Source organism: Ascaphus truei, chromosome 2 (assembly GCF_040206685.1).
Source record: "Ascaphus truei isolate aAscTru1 chromosome 2, aAscTru1.hap1, whole genome shotgun sequence".
NCBI lineage: Eukaryota > Metazoa > Chordata > Amphibia > Anura > Ascaphidae > Ascaphus > Ascaphus truei.
The window spans coordinates 389,079,404-389,102,576 of NC_134484.1; the positions used below are offsets into that span (position 1 = coordinate 389,079,404).

General features: G+C 40.2%; 1 protein-coding gene across 2 annotated transcripts in view; it reads left to right on the plus strand.

Moving 5' to 3' along the window:
* Positions 1–23,173, plus strand: part of DGKB (diacylglycerol kinase beta) — an 895,737-nt gene that overhangs the window by 649,268 nt on the left and 223,296 nt on the right. For both annotated transcript variants that reach the window (XM_075587224.1, XM_075587223.1), the window contains one exon: positions 6,364–6,559. In XM_075587224.1, coding sequence (XP_075443339.1) covers positions 6,364–6,559 — 196 coding nt within the window. The remainder of the gene's footprint in view (positions 1–6,363; positions 6,560–23,173) is intronic.

Below are 23,173 nucleotides of genomic sequence, written 5' to 3' on the forward strand. Positions count from 1 at the left end.
CTAGGTTTATGCATCTAGTAAATCATATGTGCTCAGTATCTGTTTATCTAGAGATTTTGGTGTTGGAGGGGTGTTAATAGGGAAGTGCCACAGAACATTTCTATCTGTGGGAACAGGCTTGAAGAAGGGGCGTCAGAGGCTCCAAAAGTTTGTTGCCCCCCTACTTTTTTCGCCCTACATTTTTTACGTGTATTATACTTTTTTCCTGTTTTTTTCCCTCCTTTTGTCATCAAATTGTTGTTATCCTCCAACCCCCTTTTTTTCACCCCCAACCACTCCCTTCCCTCCACATTATTATAGTTGTTATTTTGCGAGATATGATCTCCAGACCCTGCATTTGGGTATATTGTACAGCTGCTACAAATTTTGCCAAATAATATACCTTTATTGACTTATTCAAATTGGCAATAGTCTATTATATCTATTTGCGTGCCGGGGCCCCTTTGTATATACAGTATATAACTGTTTGAACTGTTTGCAAATGTAGTAATTTTCTAAATCTTAACATTTATTAAATATGTAAAAAAAAAGCATCACTTAATGTTTTCCATTAACCATGATGTGGGATAAAATCAATCAACATCTCTGTCTGAAATTTTATTACAGGTTATGACATGTAATTTAATCACAGTGCATAGAGTGTTGTCCAAAATAATACTGTAGCGTGGCAAAGTTTTAGAAGCATGAAGCTGGTGATACTGACTGTATAAAAGTAAAAAAGGCAACGTTTAAAAAAAATGATACTAGAGTTCTATCGAACTTCCAACTTATCTTTTGACGCTCGATTTCAAAGTTTCGTTTCTGGAAAAAAGAATTATGCTATAAGTTCTGGTAGTGCGCATGCGTCAAGTCATGCTCTAGTGCGCATGTGTACAAGCATTGATGAGCTATGGCAGGCATACAGTACACTATACAAGGCTGCTCTCCTTGGTGCCTCGTGCCACCCCCCCCTGCTCGGCCCAAATAACGCGCAGGGTCATGTGACGTCACATTGCCACAGTAATTTGACACCGGGTTTCCATGACAATGCGTTGCTGGAAGGGAAGGTACTGTAAGTGTATTATAGAGGCTTCATGCGATCCCCCAGCATTAATTTAAAAGGCACCGGGGGAGATCGCTGGACCTCTATAACCTCAATAACTGACGCACCCCCCCCCCCGAAAATCCGGTGCCCCCAAGAGGAATTAAAATTAATACTGTATAGTACATTATATTTACCTTCATTATAAACTTTGCCAAATGGGTGGAGGTGAGCCAATGTCAGAGGTGTATTGTGGTGTCACGCATGTAGTCTGCATTATCTTTATCTTCATTATATACGTTGCCAACCGGGTGGAGGTGACCCAATGTCTGGGGTGTACAGCATTGTGTGTAACAGCAAGGATCAGCAAGTAATCAGCATTATAGTTGACAGGTGCCTGCTTAAGTCGGTAATCAGGCAGGGCCAGGTAGCAAGGATTGCTGCTCACCAGGTTTTCAGTCACATAGGCCCATTATTGCAATAGTATTGGGAAGCCGGTTTGGGTACCTGTACACTGCAGGGTCAGGAAGTATGTACAGGTACAGTACGAATCTTAAATGGATGAAACCAGACCTTTCTTCTTTTGCAGTCGCCATGAGCAAACATAACGGCAAAAGCTGGGAACACAGACCATTATCCTCTTGTACAATATCCTCTAGAGGAGGGGCTTTGCGAAAAAAGCAATCATCATTAGTTAATGTTTGCCTTATCGAATGCTTCCAGCCATGTTGATTCGGTGAAAATTTGAAGAATTCATATTTTTCAATTCTATAGTCATAAATCTCTGCTAAAGTCGACTTATTATCTGTTCCAGCATTAATTGCAGAAAATATGAGAAATGCGTAACTACATTGTGGTTTGGTATAACACATATCCGGACATACAGTACATGGACATGATGTCCATTCAGCAATTGCAGGGATAGCAATGTAGAATAACGGGACAAGCATTGTGTATACTGTGGAGATTTTAATTATGAAACGCCTTCATTTGATAATGTCTTCAGCGAGCAAGGTCAATTTACAATGAATGACTATTGTGGCCACTCTTTTTATCTAGTATTTAAACCTGCAAATTGACTACACACAACTCACTGATTACCCTGTGCAAATGGATTCAATTTTGCCATCTGGCAGAAACACGCAGAACTGCACCCAAACAAATCACAATCACATTAATCATGGAAAATCAACAACGGTAAATATGCGTGTGATTGACAGCCTTTACGGAAGATTAACGAGTGAATGCTGCATGGAATACAGCAGACTTTATGAAAACGACACGTAGAAAGGATCGAATAATGGCCACTGCATCTGTACATGGAAGACGTTATATAGATAGAGAGATAGAGAGATAGATAGAAAATTAAGAAATGCCTGCAACTGACATCTATACTGTATGTATAAAGTACCTAAATCAGACAAAATAAGCTGCCAAAAGAACAGCTGCTGATGGTGCTGGGGATAATGTATAAATGAGAACAAAATAGAAAAAAAGTATCCCACCAAAAGCACTCAGGCGTACAAAAATATATTAATTTATTATTAGTAACATCACAAAAACACATGTTAAAACAATCTTCAGTATCCCCTATGTCAGGATAAATATAGCTAACACCTCTAGATACAAAAAAAAAATTCATTAACTCTGAGGAAGAACCATGAGTCTAATCAGAATGGACAGAAGTAGATAGAGGGTGTAGAGGCAATCAGCCCCCCACCACTATGACTGGCCGGTCTCATAGGATAACCTGGTGAAACATTGAAAACCCTCAATCTCCAGTACACACACACAAGGGGTATAATAAGACCAGATGGAATGAATGGTAAGCACAAAATGTTTCACTGAATGTTTCTGACATTCATGGTATAGTCTGTAGAAAATTGTGATCTATCCTTGTGTAGGATATAGTCCATAATACAAAGTTCAAGGCAAAAGCTCCGCACTTAGGTAAACGTTTGTTATATTCAAATCATTGTAAATGAAAATACAGTATATACAGTGTGTATATATATATAATATATATATATATATATATATATATATATATATATATATATATATATATATATATATATATATACATATGCACTGCCCTGAGGAAGGTCCCACTCTGAGGACCAAAACGTTGGCTGCCCTGTGTTGTTAATACACTTTATTTACTTCCTTATATTGCGGTGTGCTGTCTCTTTGTTACCTGGATTTCCCTAGTTTACCCTGTACATGTTTCTATATGGGATGAGCATCTGCCTTCATTTGAGAAACCGTGAGTGCAAACTATTTTTTCATTGACTATATATATATATATATATATATATATATATATATATATATATATATGAAAAAAAGAGAAAAGAAAAGAATCCCACCAAAAGCACTCTAGCAAAATAAATAGTAATTAAATTTATTAAATGGAAAAAACACATATGGATTACAAAAATGATTAAAACAGTCCCCACGGAACCCAAAGAAACATTAATTCTGGCACAAAAATATGTAATAGTGCATTCTATCATTAATAATGAAACCAGATAATGTGAGTATGACCTGCTCTTTAAACCTTAGACCGGCCGGTCAAAATAAAGGGTTAATAAGTAAAAGGGCACTAAAATGATCTGCCAATGTAATACCACCAAACAACCACCAGCAGAGTATATAACACAAGTCACAAAATCATCCTATGTCTATACAATAGTCACCAGATAGTAATAGGTGTATAAGTCCTGTGAAGGAGGTGGTGTGGCAGCAAGATTGCAGAGATAAGTGTCCACTGTGTCCTGAGTCAGGTAAGAGGGTCCCTGGGGAGTACACACACAGCCCCATCGTATGTTTCGCTACCCCTGCTTCGTCCGTATATATAACGACAAAGGGGCTTGACAAAGGACCGGGAGGTCCGAAACGTTGCTCCATTTTTTCCTGTATTTCACCCCTGATGTTAATTGGATGCAATAAACATTTTTTTACATTGGAAACTTACCAGAGAGTGCTTCAGATCTTTGCCCCATATATATATATATTTTTATTAGTGCTGTAGTGCTGTATGGTTTATTGTTAATGTGTAATATGTAATATTATTACGCTGAGAGGTTTTAATCTATTCAGTTTCCTAAGGTAATAGTATGTTCTTGTATACTCAATCTGGACACAATACCCTTTTAGGTGGAGGTACAGATATAGCACCATCTATATTACTAAAGTACGTCATCAGAAAGAAGACAAAGGCCATTTTTTATAGAGCCTGAGAAGCAAACTGAGGTCAATGTCCATTTACCATTATACTAACTACGGCACATAGAAATGAGTTACACATATAATATTTTCTTAAACATACCTACTATATCTGCTATCATAGTCTTCAAATACAGTAAATGTAATTTTCACAGTTTTTCCCCTGTTGCTGGTATAATTGCCCTTTCTCTAATTTCACTGCTGATCCACTGCAGGATTTTTATATTATTGACCCTGAGGTTATTTACTGTAAATATAATAACCATATCCTGTTGAAAATCCCTCAGTTTCAGAGTTGAGAATCCTAATTTGGATTGTCTTGAATAAGAAATAAGTGTTACAATTTCTCTTCAGAATTTTGAACGTTATTTGTCAGGTGAGAGAAGTTGATGACAGAAGACAATTTTAGAGCATTAGTTGATAAGGGTTTTTTGGTTAGGATGGAAGGATATTTCCATGATGGCTTTATTCTGTATTTTCTAGTTTAGCTTGCAAGGAACAAACTAAGAATAATATATAGACATAAAGGATACAAGAAAGAACTATGAGAAGATGTACAAATAACTTGGTTTTCTTTGTGTTGGATACTAGTAGTCTATGTTGTCTAAGCCTACAGCAGTGGAGCAATTCAGGGGGAAGGGAGGGAAACATTTCTCCAGATCTAACAAATAAACAAAAAAACTATTTTATGCAAATTTTTCATTTAATACATACAGTATGGTGCTGATTTTTTGCAATTAGGGTTGCAGCACTTATACTTTGATACACAAGCCTCTATTTCTAAAGAATACAGTAACATAGTGACAACAGGTACAGATTTATCCAACATTATTGCAACTTGTGGCATGCTGCTGCAGGACATACACAATGCCCCAGCAGGAAAAGTGTCTATTGTTTTGAAGTACATGAAAAAGGATGGAACTATCATGCTATTTTAACTGTGAGAACATGTCATGGGTTGCAATCTGCCCTTCTCAAAATGGTGAGAAATGAATGAGTGACACAGGATATGGGCATCATGCCAGAAGCCTTGAAAGTCATCAACTACATTCAAAATGCACATTATAGCACCACATACAACCTGCACATTGTAGATTGAAAATGTTTCTGGTTGTAGAACTTATGCGCCCTTTCTCTTGGTGTAATTCTACATTTATGAAATGTATTGCACCCATCACATTGGGTAAAAAGCTATTCCATAGAAACCGCATTTCAACTCCTGCTACACTATCCTCTCACAGAGAATTTGTATATTGTCTGCATTGTGTTATTTCAGTACACACACAAATTGCTGGGAACAACTAGAAAATGTGGATTGCACCATTCCACCTACTGCGTCCACTGTCCTTTGAAACGAACCAAAGGCTAAAAAATGGCAAACATTCTGCATTTTCACCAGCCCAGGAATTGTATGACTACTGGCAGTGCAATACTTAAAATCTGGTCTATAAGAGATAGAATATAAGCTGTGTTCCATCAGAACCAATAAATTACCTCCTCTCAAGGGCCCTCTAAGGTCTTCTTGGCATAGGAGCCAGGTATTACAGATGTGCCCCTTCTTATGCATAATGTAGGTGGGATCCTTTTTCTATACTAGTTTTTCTCCACATGCTGTATAAAAAGGTGTGTGTTGGGGAGGTCTTTGTGCCTCTGTGCCTCCATATATACCCATATACATGAACTTCTGTTTTAATTTAAATTGTAAAAATCTTATATTAAATATGACACGATTCCTAAAAAAATATTTTAGAAAGTAAATTATGTCTCATATCTATTAAGTGTTCATACATACGACACACATTTAATGAAGGTTTGTATTTACTATTTAGCACAAAGGCCCAATTGTTTTTTTGAATATGTGGAGGAGAACCCTTTTAGATTTTTAAAATGTGTTGGTCCAATAAAACACCTGTTTTTTCTTTTACTTTTCTATGTGAATCATTGTAACACAATTCTGCTCTACTAAACTGTCATTTAGATTAAATAATAGATATGACAGCAATGAAAGTGCCATTCTTGATTAGATTCTGAAGAAAAACAATTACCATCTTATGTACTGTCTGTCATACAACACTGAAAAATGCAATAAGAGATAATTGTGTTGTTTCTTACAGTGTGATGGCATTCAGATGGACTTGTGCAATATTTCCCTGGAGGGAATTGGCATTCTGAACATCCCAAGCATGCACGGTGGATCAAATCTTTGGGGGGAGACCAAGAAAAGAAGAAGCAATCGACGAACTGAAAAGAAAAACACAGACAAAAGAACTACAGTGACCGATGCTAAAGAGTTAAAGTTTGCAGTGCAAGGTGCAGTAAGACTTTAACACCATATTTTTTCTAAAAAAAAAAGAAAGACATTAGGCTTGTAAAAGGGATAACTGCTATTAAGATGGTAAAGTTGAACATTTTGTAATAATATTATGTTAATTTATAAAACTGCCAGAAAATTAATTAGAATATTGTTTAAGACACTGTTTTAAGTTAAGAACGTGTGTGGTAGATATACAGTATGTGTGCATGTTTGTATGTGTATACACACACAGTGGTGAGAAAAAGTTTGTGAACCCCTTAGGATTTTCACATATTTCAAACCTAAAATGTTATTTGATCTTGATCTAAGTCCTAATAATAGATAAAGATAACCTGATCAAACAAATGACACAAAAGAAATTATACTTTTTCAACATTTATCCACAAATGATTCAACATTCAATATCCATATGTGAAAAAGTATGTGAACCTTAGATTCAGTACCTTGTCACATCCCCTTGAGCAGCAATAACTTCAACTAAGATTTTCCTATCAATGCTGGTCAGTCTCTCACATCGGTTTTGAGGAATTTTGGCCCATTCCTCCTTACAGAACTGCTTCAACTCAGTGACAGTTGATGGCTTCCTTCCATGGACAGCTCGCTTCAGGTCCTGCCACAACATTTTGATGGGGTTTAGGTTTGTGCTTTGACTAGGCCATCCTAAAATGCATACTTTTTTCTTCTGCAGCCATTCTTTTGTAGATCTGCTTGTATGTTTAGGATCATTATCTTGCTGCATGACCCATTTTCGCTACAGCTCACAGACAGATGGCCTGACATTCTCCTCTAGAATCTTCTGAAACGATGCAGAAGATGCAATGCAATTGCTGCCACAGAACCTGGACGGCTTGCAATGGTTGTGTCAATGATGGAAAGCCGTCCAGATTCTGTGGCAGCAAAGCAACCCCATACCTTCACACTCTCAACATCATGCTTGACGGTTGGGAGGAGGTTCTTCTGTTCATACACAGTGTTTGGTTTTTCGCCAAACATAACGTTTCTCATTGAGGAAAGAAAGTTCTGCCTTAACATAGTCCTTTGATTTGTCTGTCAAAAGAACATTGTCCCAGAAGTCTTGTGGATCATCTATGTGCTCTTTGGCGAACTTGAGATGGCAGCAATGTTCTTTTTAGATAGCAGTCTCTTCCTACAGGCTATCCTTCCATGAACACCATTCTTGTACAGTATTTATCTGATAGTTGAGTCATGAATTCTCACATATGCCAAGGTGTCCTTGGATGTTACTCTGAGGTTCTTTGTGACTTCTTGGATGATTTACCATTTTGTTCTTGGAGAGAGTTTAGTGAGAGAACCGCTCCTGGGTAAAGTGATTGTGGTCTTAAACTTTCTCCATTTGTAGCCTGACAGTGGATTTGTGGAGCCCCAAATCCATAGAAATAGATTTGTAACCCTTTCTAGACTTATGAGCATCAATAACTGCAGTTCTGAGGTCCTCAGAATTTTCTTTTGATCATGGCATGACATCTTTTCACACACCTGTATGGTGAAGACACTCACAAAGTTTATAATCTTTATAAAGGGTGGGACACCTGAATATCAATATAATTATTTAAATACCTGATTCTAATTATCCCTTTTAATTCAGCTGCTAAAACCAAGGTTTCACTTACTTTTGCACATAAAATAGAAAATAAACAGATTAGCGCTCTGGGAATCTATTAAAATTATATTTGAGGACAAACTGCAAAAGTACATAAATACAAATGACCAAAACATATATAAATATACTTAAAAACATCCATAAAAATAACCACAACCACAAAATAACCCAAAAGTAATTCTTAACAACACATGCTTGCACTGTCGGGTGCCCCCCTGGAGAGGTACATCATTTGTAACAATGACACACTTACATTTGGAACACTTGTATAGTGTGTAAATAGTGTGAAGGTAAGCCTGGGCCCAAGGAAGCGGATCGACGGGACGGGAGAGCACTAGGATCCCTCTCAAGTGGAGTCACTGTTTACTGATAGAATGTGATCACTGCAGGCTCCCAGTGGCAGAGGATTAGGCCTCCAGTACACCAAATACGTATTCAGCACGCGTAGTTCCCTAAGTCAGGGGGAAAGAGGCTACATTTGGAGGCACTGCTGGATTCAGACCTGGGGTGCCCTATCTAAATTAGACAGTTAGAACCAGAAAGGGAACATGTCCCTACTGTCTCGCAAGAGCGTCCACAAGTGGACACTATGACGTCATGTATCTCCCCGTAATGTGTTTGCCATTTGCCATGTTCCAGTATCCCTACCCTTGCCTGACCTGTGCGACACTCTGAGAAAGATACCAGGGTTTACTAAAGCCCGTATTCTATATGCAAAATGGGAAACAGACATCCAGTAGAATACGCTCCTCATTGACTGCCACTGTGATATCCCAGAGGACAATGCCCCCCAGTTTCTACAACTCCCCGAAGCCACACCCTGCAGAAGTCCACTCATATACCCTAAACGCAGCGCCAGAATGGCAGCACCTAGTGCCACCCATAGCATAGAAGAGTGCCCGGTGCCCACAGCTGTTCCTCCCCCAGGGAGCTGTACAATAGCTGGATGGCAGTCGATGGTCCGGAAGGAGCCACCGCAGTACCAGCAGTTCAGATGTAGCTCAGTTATTCGTGGAAGCCCTGCAGCAGCTGACAGAGAAGATTATTCTGCTGTACCCGGCACAAACCTACCGCAAACTCAAAGCCTTCTCTGGGATATCACCCACTCCCGTCAGAGAAGATGGGATTGCTGCATGGAAGGAATGTACTCTCCAGGTATTGGAGGAATGGTCGTGCACTGAAGCGTTGAAGAAGAAAAAACACAAAAGCACAGAAAATCTAAGTGCAGGAGAAATACAATGTGAACAAATATCAGATCCAATCTTGGCTTGTGTGAAAGGCCTACTTACAAAATGTAAGAATTTCCACAGCAGTGTGTAATCAAGGCTTTGGCAGTCTATCCAAGCTGAGTGTCAGCTCAGCACGAATCGAAGGAGAAACAACTCCAGTACTCAAGAAGATGTAGCCCCAATGGAGAGAGAGAGGAAAAAGCTACATAGCATAGATCAACTAGGTTTAAAAAGTTTTAATCTAAGTGTAAAATTTGCACTCACAATTTTTCTGTAAGAAACAAGCATATCACACTGCAATAGTGTATTGAAGAGACCGCTCAGCACACTGCACTGTCCTGCAGCCACTGTTGGATCTCTGTTTGTCTCCAGCCCTTACTCCATCGTGTCTCAGCGGGTCTGGGCCCGGGTCTGACGTCAGATCCGTTTTTTCTCAGGTACCAACCTCGCGACCTGCGGCTCCTCTCCAAAATGCTCCGTGTAATGAAACCTCGCGGCCTGCGGCTATAACACGAGTCCTGATGGAAGGAATCTACGCCTCCGCATTGCTGGACACAGGGTCTCAGGTAACCATCAGATACCGCCCCTTATATGACTCGCATCTGAAACATCTGCCTATGCAGTCAGCAAAGAAGATGAAACTGTGGGGCCTTAGGAAGGAAGAATACCCCATTGATGGTGTTGTGCAAGTGAACACCATCAAAAACCACCCCATGGAAGAGGAAGCTCTGATATTTCCCGAGTTCCGGGAACATCAAAGCTCCCCCATCATACTGAGGACCAGCGCAGATGTGGTGCAGGCTCTGATCCGAGCCTATCTGCAAGATGCAGCGAATTACCCCTTTCCTCCCTATGGAGCCACCCAGTCTTCAAAGAGGAGTGCTACAAGATCTCTGCCCAAGATGGATTTGGCCAATTCTTTAATCTAGAGAAAGGGTTGACCGTGATGAAGCTCACTGGTATTTCTCCTTGGAGAACACACCAGAGGAGGACGCCAAGGGAGGGTTTTGGGTGGTACCAGAGATGAAGGAGTAGAAGACCGCCTTTCCAAATCACTTCAAAGTGGTGATAAAGAACATTTTGCCTCACCCCATACGGTTTGACGTCGGTAAAGCACTGGGTCGGATTTATTCGGTTACACTGTGGAATCCATGGCCCATGTGAACACCGCTACCGTGCAAGAAGAGCCGGACGGGCTACAGTTCGACTTCGGGAATTGACCCTGCCCACGGACTGGAAGAAGGGGCTACGTGCCAAATTGAAGGAACCGGGAAGTATTCTCCACCAGCGAGATGGGTGTGGGCTGCGGCAAGAACGCCCAGCATATGATTCGGCTGTATGACACCCCGTCATTCAAGGAGCATTCCAGATGCATTGCTCCCAGAGATGTAGAGGATGTGAGGGATGTCCTGAAGGAGATGGAAATGGCGGGCATCGTAACGGAGTCCCTTAGCCTCTATGCTTCCCCGATCGTGGTAGTAAGAAGAATGGGTCAGTCAGCCTGTGCGTAGACTACCAGACCCTGAACCATCGTACAGTACCGGATCAGTAAACTTTGCAGAGGATAGAAAAAATCCTCAGTGCCCTCTAAGGAAGCCAGTGGTTCAGCATGCTGGACCTGAGGTCTTGGTACTACCAGGTACCTATGAGCTTTGAAGACCAGGAGAATATGGTGTTTGTCCCCTCGGGTTCTACCAGTTCACCCGGATATCCCAAGGCATTTGCGGTGCTCCGGTGACCTTCCAAAGAGTGATGGAGAAGACCATTGGGGATATGAATAAACGGGAAAGTCTAGTCTACCTGGACGACATCATCATGTTTGTTAAGACTCTAGAAGAACACGAAGAACGCCTCTTGAAGTTGTTGGATAGACTGGGCAAAGAAGGCCTGAAGTTGTCCTTGGACAAATGCTGGTTCTGCCGCATGTCAGTCACTTACATAGGTCACATCATGTCCGCAGACAGAGTGGCTACTGACCCCACTAAGGTCGAAGCTCTAGTGAACTGTCCCAGACCAGACAATGAGCTGCAGTCCTTCCTGGGATTCTGCAGATACTACTGCCGCTTCGTAAAAGGCTATTCCAGTAAAGCCAAGGTTCTCAATAATCTTCTGAAGATTTACCCAGAGGAACATAGGCAGAAGGCCGCAACCCCACGGATGCAATTTGAAGACAAGTGGATGTCCTCCAGAAACAGGCATTAATCAGCTCAAGAAAAACCTCACGGATGCACCCATCTTGGCTTATGCCGACCCCGAGCTACCAAATATCCTGCATGTAGATGCAAGCTTCAATGGACTGGGAGCTGTATTGCACCAGAAGTATGAAAACAAGCAGAGAGTAAACTCCAAAATACCGATGCTCCAAATAGTGCAAATAGATTCTACAATGTCCACAATGAAGATAATAATACAATAATATAAGCGCTACTGATCAATGTCCTGAATCATGGAAATATGAACAGTGGAGTAGGACTGTGCACACGAGACTCAGCATCAGGACGGGGCCACAATGTGGTAAGGAGACAAGCTAACCGTGATGCCGTGTTCCCTGCATGGAACCATGGAATTGGCCCACTTCAGTTAATCTCCGCCACTACCCTCACGCATCCCGGCGTCTCATGCACTGCCACATAATATTGACCCGTCGAGTTCAATCCTCAAGCACTGCAAGTAGGAAGTAGATCAGGTGCACTATAGAGCGTGCTCCAGCCAGATAATCAGGTAAGAAAAAAGTGTAGGTTTTGGGCGGTTCACAGCTCACCGTCGAGGTAAAATCAAATGTGTCCAAACACAATTAGAAAAAAAGGTTATTTATTCAGTGCATGTAAAAACAGATCTGCCACAGAGTAACTCTGACGCGTTTCGTCCACCAATAGGACTTTGTCAAAGAGTGACTGGCTTAACCAACAGTGAAACCTATATAGTGATCCTCAAGCACTGATTGGGAGCATTAAATGAGTATGTAAATTCAAGTACACCTGCTGAATAATGCACTGATTCCCCCTCTCAAGGTATATCAGTACTCCACCCAATAGAGGCAATCACTCAACAGGAATCACTGGAGACTATATACAATACAAACTATATACAATACAAAGTGCAAAAATGTTTCAAATAACAATACAATACAATACATAGAACACTTAAAAACAAATATAAGCATGCTGACACATCATATAAATGATCTACAACTTATATACAAAAAACAGTCACAAAGTGGAAAAAAAGAAAGCAACAAAACAAAAAACAGAAAAATAAAAAGAGACATCTATATCCTTATATACTAGAAGAATGCATTAAATAATTCTATCTAATTGATGAATGAAAATATATTAATCCCAAGATCTTACAAAAATTATGGACTAAGAAGCTAAACTATATTTATACCAAAATTCATATATAATTCTTATATTATCAACCCCATAAAATATATATATATAACACAAACTATATAACCTAGTGTCAAAAGACAATATGTATAATAAGTAATTTAATGAATAATAAAAAAAGTCTCAGTGGTCTGTTATACCAGTCATGTTATATATAATCTACAATGTGGTTGTAAAATGTCCAATATAGGCCTTACAATTAGACCACTGAGACTTAGAATCCAGGAACATGTGAGGCTTATTATCAAAAAAGATATGTCACATCCAGTACCACGTCATTTTTCATCATGTCCTCAGGGGAATATTACCAATTTTTCATTTTCAGGATTGGAACATGTGGGTCTACATCCTAGAGGAAGAAATAGCCTACACAAACTTAATATGAGATAAATGTATTGGATATTGTAACAGGGGACTTATCCCTGTTCACAAATGTGCCTTTAATCCAGTAGTGTGGTGGTTAACTGCTGGTAGGCAATTAACTAACACCACCTGGCTGATAACAGGTGGTAGAAAAAGCCTGCCTCTGAGACAGGAAGAGAGACACCTTAGCTCACATGTGAGCTGAACAAGGAAACAGAGCAGAGGTTCCTGAGTCTCCCAGGTGAGACTGACCAAGAGAACACAGATCTCTGGAGCTGACAAACAAGACTTCTAAACCTGGATGCTGATTATCTGGAGAAAAGGCAGCAACCCAGCAAACAGATAAGACTTTATTTTCCAATGACTGTTGTCTATTTATATATATCTATATGACTTGGGCTGATGAAAAGCTTGGGTAGCCACCCAGTTAAAAGGGGCTGGAATATAAGGATTCATATATGCCAAAGTGGAGCAGGTTTTGTTTGGCTCACTATTTCGCTTATGTTGATTTTTTGCTGTGTTTAAAGCGACAGGCACAATAAAGCCTTGTTTTAATTTCACCTTACAACAGTCTCCATTGTGTACCTCTGCACATGTCCTCCTACAGATATATACCATGAATACTTTACATCCCATAGGTATTAATGTGGAATGGGAACTCAAGCATTTCCTGGTTTAAGTGTACATGGTATATATTGTCATCATTCAACCCGGTTTATATATGTATCTAATACATATAATTAATTTTTCGGTATATAGATTTTTTTATTATGCATTAAATTACTTATTATACATATTGTCTTTTGACACTAGGTTATATAGTTTGTGTTATATATATATATATATATATATATATATTTTTATGGGGTTGATAATATAAGAATGATATATGAATTTTGGTATAAATATAGTTTAGATTTTTAGTCCATCATTTTTGTAAGATCTTGGGATTAATATATTTTCTTTCATCAATTAGAATTATTTAATGCATTCTTCTAGTATATAAGGATATAGATATGTCTCTTTTTATTTTTCTATTTTTTGTTTTGTTGCTTTCTTTTCTATAGTCTCCAGTGATTCCTGTTGAGTGATTGCCTCTATTGGGAGGAGTACTCATATATCTTGAGAGGGGGAATCAGTGCATTATTCAGCAGGTGTACTTGAATTTACATACTCATTTAGCGCTCCCAATCAGTGCTTGAGGATCACTATATAGGTTTCACTGTTGGCTAAGCCAGTCACTCTTTGACAAAGTCCTATTGGTGGACGAAACGCGTCAGAGTTACTCTGTGGCAGATCTGTTTTTACATGCACTGAATAAACAACCTTTTTTTCTAAATGCGTTTGGACACATTTGATTGTGCCCCGACGGTGAGCTGTGAACCGCCCAAAACCTACACTTTTTTCTGCACCAGAAGTACCCTGCTGGCCTCCGCCCACTGGCATATGTGAGCCGAATCTTGACACCAAGCAAACAGAACTGCAGAGTTCACAAGCTGGAGTTCCTTGCACTCCAGTGGGCAGTAGATGACAAGCTCCACGACTATTTGTATGGAGTCTCTTTTGAGGTGCGGACAGATAACATACTGACCTCCGACAAATTGGATGCCACCAGTCACAGGTGGCTTGCGGCACTATTGAACTACCAATTCACCCTCAAGTACAAGCCGGACTAAGTGCAACACCAGACAAAGGCCCGTGGGAAGAAATCCCTGGACCTGGGATTCGGGAAATGTGGGGGTAGCGCTACACCACATACTTTGGGTGAACTTAGCTCTGTGGACACCAGGTGGTTAGGTTCCCGGGGTACCTCAGTACTTTGGGGGATCTCACCAGGGCGTGTATATGGTGTGGGTACTGTATTGTTATTTTGTTATAGATATATGTGTTAGTAAAGATAAATAGTCATACCAGTGTGTGTGTATCTTTATGCATTACTGCATTGGTACTGAAGAGGGGTTATCCTGCAGTGCTAGGATCCCTCACAGGTGGAGGTGCTGTAGACTGATAGAATGCGATCACCCCAAGCTCCCAGTGGCAGAGGATTAGGTCTCCTGTATGCCAAACAAGTATTCAGCACGCGTAGTTCCCTAAGTCAACGGGGCTACACACACACACACATATATAGTGCAGAATAAATGAGTTCTTCAGTATTCGGTGATACCTTTTTTTATTGGACTAACAATTTATGTCATAGGACAAGCTTTCGAGAGTTATCTTCTCTTCTTCAGGTCAAGCAATACAGGATAATTCTCGAAAGCTTGTCCTATGACATAATTGTTAGTCCAATAAAAAAGGTATCACCGAATACTGAAGAACTCATTTATTCTGCACTATCGCAACTCGACTAACACGGCTATTTTCTGCTTTATATATATATATATATATATATATATATATATATATATATATATATATATTCCCACATTTAGGCATTAGCCCCTATAAGGAAATAGGTTTCTGTCACTTTAAAATCACCATTTTGTATGTATTTATGTATATACACATTCTGCTTATTTCTTTAATACTCACATTTGACTGGCCCACATAAGGATCTGTCTCTTTATGACTGTTCACGCTACTTATTTTATCTTTGGCGTTGATTTGTTTTTCTTTGGTTATATATGTATATTTATAAATGTATACAATTGTGGCAAACTGCTAGTAATGTTATATTGCTGCTGAAAATATAATTTTAAAATAACAGAAATGCAGCAATAATGCAAATTGAGTTATTTTAGGATCAAAAGCATCACTGACTTAGTATTAACTTTGCCTCTATGGAAAATAAAAAACATACTGTATGCAATAGGTCCAATTACAAATATACTTGTTAAAACATGTTTTTCTTGCCCAGTTTGCTAATTCCTACAGTACCAGCCAGTAAAATCCAAGGTAAAATCTTGCAGCTGCAAAAGTTGGGTGAAAAAGTACTACACTATATTTATTTAAAAGAAAGTTACATTGGGAAATATTTATAGTGATACATTTAGGGCTGGAAGATTAATTTATTAGATAAATCCGGTAGTTTTTTTGGCCAATTTTGGTAGCCAGGAATCTTTGATACATATCCTCTATAGACCCCAAAGTTGCTGGCTTCAAAAACAGATCAACAGTGAAGTCTTCGAAAACTGCAACAGATTTATCAATGCAAAAAAAAAAAAAACATTGCCTGAAATTATTTTATATATTTATAAAATGTTTTACCAGGAAGTAATACATTGAGAGTTACCACTCGTTTTCAAGTATGTCCTGGGCATAGAGTTTTGATGACAAATACATAGTTACATTAAGTGAAGAGGGTTATTGGAAATCGGATTCCTTTTCTTTAGTAAATGTAGTGCAAAAGTTTTTTTTTCACTTTTATCCTAATTTTGCAGCTTGGAGACTTTAATATGCTGTTTTTGCATCAGTTTTACCTCAGACATACAGCCGACTGGTGACACTTTCCCCCAAAAAATGTTTTTATGATATTTCAATTGTTAAATGACACTTCAATGCAAATAAATTTAAATAGATTTGCCTAACTTATTGCTGTTAACACTTATTTGTACTTAAATCTTACAGTTCATGAGTTATTAGCCGGCTAAATAAAATTCTTTATAGCATGTAGCTTTCCTCTGAAAATTACCGTTTCTTGATAAATATTTGAAGCAATTTTGCAGGTGGCTATGGAGCAATAAGAGGTGATGCACACATGTAAATAGTGTGCAGAAATATACACACTGCCTTATTCTCATGTAGACATTTCTCATTTTGAATACTTCAGGTAAAGTTAAATACCTCCCACATATTTGGATAGTAACAAATTGTGATTGAAATATCCTCAAAGTTCTCAGCACAGCCACCTACTTCTATGAGTGAAAATTTTAACCATGTTAAATACTATATGTCTGAAAACAATATGAGACGTTTAAAGATTCCATCAGGGACAGATTTACATGATATAGCATTAGAGATACTGGGGGCGATTCACTAAGCAGTGATAACTGCTTTTAAGTACAATAAATTGCTTTTAAGACAGATACTGCTTGTTGTGCGATTCACTAAGCAGTGATAACAGTGCTTTATCGGCCATAAAAGGCATTTTTTCAGCCATGGAAAAAAAATACGTCCGAACAGACAAAAAAATGACAAACGTGCTGTTTTTTGCCAGTCAGCGCGATTCATTAAGCAGTGATAAGTGAATCGTACTTTAAAAGCACGCCAGATTTTTACACGTTTTTTTCACCACACAATTAATACAACAGGCCGGCGGGTGATCCCCATGGGAGTCCGGGGCCCTTGGGTGATCCCCGCAGGAGTCTGGTAGTCCCCGCTGGCCTGCGGTACCAATAGTGTGGCCAAAAAACATAACAGTCAAAACTTTGCAATAAATACAACCCCCCCCCCCCCGCTCCCTAACACATACAGTAAAATAATGGTCAAAATTACTATTATCCAGATATCTATAATAGTGCATTTGTCCATTTCAAATATAACATTAAGCTACAGAAATAAAATAAATAAAACTTGCACTCACCCCTGCCAAGCTGCTTCTCATCACCGTCCATGTCCTCTGTTGCCACAAGCAATGCAGTACAATAAAAAATACAATCTAATGTCCCCTAACCCCTTAATCACTGTAGCGGTTATTAACCACTATAGTAATTAAGGGGTAACCCACCCTCTACCACTACCCACCCAGGAGGCATAACCACCCTCCCAGGCAACTACCCCCACCCTTCACCCATTCATTGGTATAGTGGGTACATCATGCCCATATAATAAATAAATGATGAAAGGGAAAAGAAGCACAGCCATTCTGATTGTCTGGCTTCACTTCCTTTACATGATGTCCCCCTCCCCTCCCCAAAAAACACATAGTTTTCACAGCCAATCAGAGGTGTGTGAACCATTTGCATTAAAATGTGACGTCACAGGCCTATAAAAGCCTGTGCAGCCTTATTTGACGGCAAGAAGCTGAGGAGGGAGGACCTCCTCCTCCAATAGGATTGCAAGGGCGTGGAAGAAGAAGAAGAAGAAGAAGAAGAAGAAGAAGATACATAAGAAGAAGATACAGAAGAAGATACAGAAGATACAGAAGATACAGAAGAAGAAGAAGATACAGAAGATACAGAAGAACCTGCTTGGAAGATCATCCCTTTCCTTGTATTGCCTTCTCCCTCTTTTCTTCCTGCCTTCCCTTCCCCCCCTCCCCGTTTGTACCACCTTCCCCCCTCCCTTTATCTGACCCAGGTATACACACCAGTATATTATAATACTGATGTACTGCTCACTCATAAGCAGTATTTTTCAGGATTATACTTATTGTCATCTGCAGTTTACAGTCTCGTGATTTTAATGTACACAGGTATATGATAAGGAGTGTGTTGCTCCGCGCTAATGTTGTCACTGTAGTGGGTCCCTCTTGCAGCCTTTAGTCTGGGGGGGTTCCACACATCTCCTATAAGGGTGAGCTCCCACAAGGGGGGCTCACAGACAGGAAAAACAATTGACAGACAGGCGCACTAAAGGGTATAAGCACTTTATTGGTAAAATAGGACAGTGGGCATAAGCGTCCACTGATACAGTTTAAAACAGGAAAAAAGTCAACAAATTACGTTTAAAATGACTGGAACATACACCAGTATGGTCGGTGAATAGCACTGGGTCAACACTGGATCTCGCTAGTACTACAGAAAGGGTCCGGACCAGTCTGAGTACTTACCCGCTCCCACCGGCTGCAAAAACTCCACAGGAACTGCCGCCACGTGACCTCTACGCGTTTCGCACGTAGTGAGCATACCTTGAAGAAGTACGCGCATGCGTACGAAACGCGTCGGGAAGTTTCGAGTTTTTAGAGTGTTCCAGGTTGTGGTGAAGTCTGCAGTTCCAAAAGGAGAAATCTGCAGTCTCCAAAAGTGCTTTAAACCGAGGTGCGGCGGCATTGCGGCTGCTGAGGAGGACTGGAGGACCGGAGTCCTGTGAGCCGGTGGTGAAATTACAGTGGAGGAGACGTCACGTCCGCCCAGAGGCCCCGTCATCCGAGTCATCTGTCTTGCATCCCGGTCATGTGTAGACGCCAGCCCAAGTGCTCCGGTCGCCATCTTGAGAGCCCAGCTGCACGCATCAGTCCGTTGCTTTTACCCATCCAGCATCTTGTGAGTAGGGTTGTAATTTTACCCCTCCGGATGCGGTTTATGCACCTTCCACACCTAATAAATTTGCTTTTCATTAATATTTAGGCCGTGCTAGTGTTTAATGTTTGTATGTCTTGTATGTTTCGTATTGTCAGTATTTGTTAACCCCCCCCTGTGTTGATTTACTGCACTATTATCTGTTTTCTTCTTTTTCCACATATTCATTGCTGAGGTGAGTTCATCACAATTCATCATCCCAAGAACTGTTATTTGGACTGTCACACCTTCCATTGGTTTGGTATTCACCCCCATTTGGCGCCGGTTAACCCCTTTTTTTCCAATGGTTTCCCAAGGCAGCTCTATGCTGTACTACCAGGGATACACACCAAGACGTCTGACGTCACCACGGAGCACCACGCGGGCGCACTGACGTCATCACGTGGGCATCAGCATCGTGGCAATGCAACTGAGCAGGGAGGGGTGAGTATTAGGGGGGTAGTATATATTCTTGCTGTTTCTTAATGTTTGGTAGCCTTCACCTTGAGAAAGGCAGTATTAGACTGCCGAAACGTTGGTCTTTGTGGCATATTAAACCTCCTTGATGATTAAGACTGTTTTTTCATTACACTGGATCATATTGGGACTTCAGGAGCTCCCCAGAACCAGCGCACCGGCAGCTAAGTACCCCACCTCTTTTACCTATGTGACTGAGTGTATGTCTCATCCTCTATCTGCATTTTTTTTCACACATTTATTCCAAATGTATTTATGTATGGCACTTTAGGGCTATACATACATACATACATAAATACAGTAAGAAGCAATGGTTGTTTTGGCAAATTCTTGCTTGTACTGTATGTATTTTAAATGTATATTGCTTCTTTGTTTTTAAATTTGTGTGCTTTTTATATTGCATATTGATGTTGTGTTCAGGCATTTTTGTTGGTATTTTAAATTGTTTATATCTGGCTTTTGATTGGTGTTTGCTTTAAATGTTGGATTATTTTTGTTTTTTGATTTAGAATGATGCAGTTTATTAGATATTTATTTTATTTATTCATGGTTTTGTTTTGGTGTTTTAATTGTTTATTCTGGTCTTAATTTTGTATTGGATTAATTGATTGGTGGTAATTTTGTTCGGTTTACTTTTTATTTGTTTTAGTTTGAGATTGTTTTGAATGCATTGGATCTTGTTTGTGATTTTTTTTTAGGTTGACCATTGACTGGCATATTGTGAAATCATGCCCATATTATTCCACTGTGCCATTTAATTGTTTGATTGGCATTAGTATGTTCATTTTGAAATGTAATGTTGTTTTATTAGGGCCGTTTTTTATATTCCTTCACCATTTCTTGCTATAGTTGTAAATCAGGCCCATAGTATATGGCATGATGTACCCACTGTACCAGTGAATGAGTGAAGGGTGAGGGTGGTTAGGCCTCCTGGGAGGGTCATGGGAGAGGGTGGGTTAGCCCTTAAATTACTATAATGGTTACTAACCGCTACAGTGATTAAGGGGTTAGGGGACATTAGATTGTGTTTTTGATTGTTCTGTATTGTTTGTGGCAACGGAGGACATGAACAGGGATGAGGATGAGGACGGCCTTCATCGTGGCAGCCTGGCAGGAGTGAGTGCAAATTGTATTTATTTTATTTCTGCAGTTTAATGTTTTATTTTAAATCAGCAAATGCACTATTATTCATATCTGGATAATAGTAATTTTGCCCATTACTGTACTGTATGTGTTAGGTGGGAGTGGGGTGGGGGGGGGTGTATTTCTTTCCCTTTTTTTTAAAGCAAAGAAATAGTACTGAAGGCCATCGGGGACCAGCCGAGGGCCCCCGGACACCCGTGGAGACCACCTGAGGGCTCCCGGACACATGCGGGGTCCACCCGAGGGCCCCCGTCAGCCTATTGTAACATTCTAATGCTTTAAAAAAATAATAATAAATGTAATGTATGTTAGGGTGTATAGGGGTTGTTGGGGGCACAGGGCGTGGGTAGCACATATTTCAAGGTTTATTGGGGGCAATTGGCCCCAATAAAGCTGCTATTGAGCCTTAACCCCTTCATTGCCTTAGCAGCTAGCCGCTAATGTAATGAAGCTTCATTATATAGCTTTAATGTATATTTTTTTAATAGTGTGCGGGAGCAGGGGGTCTCCTGAGCTGAACCGCTTTGATTTCTGACTCAGGGACACCCTGCTTCCCGAGTTACAGGCCCCGGTATGGGGCATCGGTTGCCAGTGTCGCCGCCATTTTTAAAGCGTCCGTGTCACATGACGCGGGATATTTAAATAATGGAGGACATGCCAGCACCCCATATCTGGGCCTGTAACTCTGGAACCAGGTGGTCCCCGGGGCTTAAATCAATGCGGTTCATCTCGGGATACCCCCTGCTGCAGCACACATAAAAATTACATTAATGCAGCTTCATTACCATAGCGGCTGTAATTAATTATTTTTTTATATATATGTGTGTTTTGATCATTGTGTACATGAGCAGGGGGTCTCCTGAGCTGTACCGCATTGGTTTCAGCCTCGGGGACCCCCTACTTCATGAGATATAGGCCCAGTTATGGGGTGCCGGTATCCCCCTGCAGGATTTAAATCCCCCGGTCACGTGACGCAGGAGTTTTAAAGCTTAGGGGCATGTATCTCATGAAGTAGGGCATCCCTGAGGCTGAAACCAATGCGGTTCAGGTCAGGAGACCCCCTGCATATGTACACTATTATTAAAATGTATATTTATACTGTATGATCGCATGTAAGAGCAGTGCATGGAGACGCAGTGTCTCCATGCAGCTCTTACTGGCTGTTTTTTTTTTCGATCAGCTATCGCTCTTTAGAATTTTAAGCATGATAGCAGGGGGGGGGAAAGAGCTTGCGCGATCGGGCATGTTTTTGCACGCACCTACTCAAATGCGCTTCACTTCTTAGTGAATCCCGCGCCTGGATTCATTTTTTATCGTGGGATTAAAAATTTCCGAATTGGGCGCAAAAGCTCACTGCTTAGTGAATCAGCCCCACTGTGTGGTAGGGGATTGCTCTAAAAATGTAAATCTGTAAATTTATAAGAAAACCTCTCCTTTAGCGGCAGGGATAAACGCCTCCTTCCCCCCTTACAAATCATCCTAAAAATTCCTGCAGGAAACTTAAACATGCACCTGCCTACCACCTTCTGCCTTGCGTCTGATTCCGTTGCCCCTCAGTCACCAGAAGCCTTAGTGTCTCTCTAATCAATATCAGGGTCAACTCCTGACATAATTTTCCTCTTCTCTCAATGGAGCAGTTATGGGATACCCAATCCTTCATTTAATCATTTACTCTGTCTGACCTGATATTCACCATTCCTGAAGGGCCTTCACCTCCTTCCATCCAATCCCTCAATGAAAAAGCTCCTGCCGTTCATAGTGAAGCATTTCGCTCTTGTTTCTGTTCCTCCTCCTTTGTCTTTCTCTTCTGACAGATAGTAGCAGACGAGAAATCCCAGCGGTCGCTGCAAAACCTCCATGAAGCTCAAGCAAGCATTAGAATTGAAAAAACTTTATTGATACAAAATAGTAGACATAGAAAAAACCTCTAACGTGTTTCGTCCCACGGAGGGACTTTATCAAAGAAATAATTTCCAGTCACACAGGTAGGTCTAAATAGACAGTACTATGCTCCCAGAAATAAATTAGCGCAGATGCTTGATAATAGCACTAATTAATAAGAGAACGAAAACATGGGGCAAACTAGTCTAAATAGAGATACCTGATGGAACCACATACTGTATATGACAAACACACCAAATACTAATAAACTATATATGCAGAATCTGCCAACAATAAATAAAACAACCTAAAAAGAAAGAGAAAAGAAAAGAGAACATTAAGAGAAAGA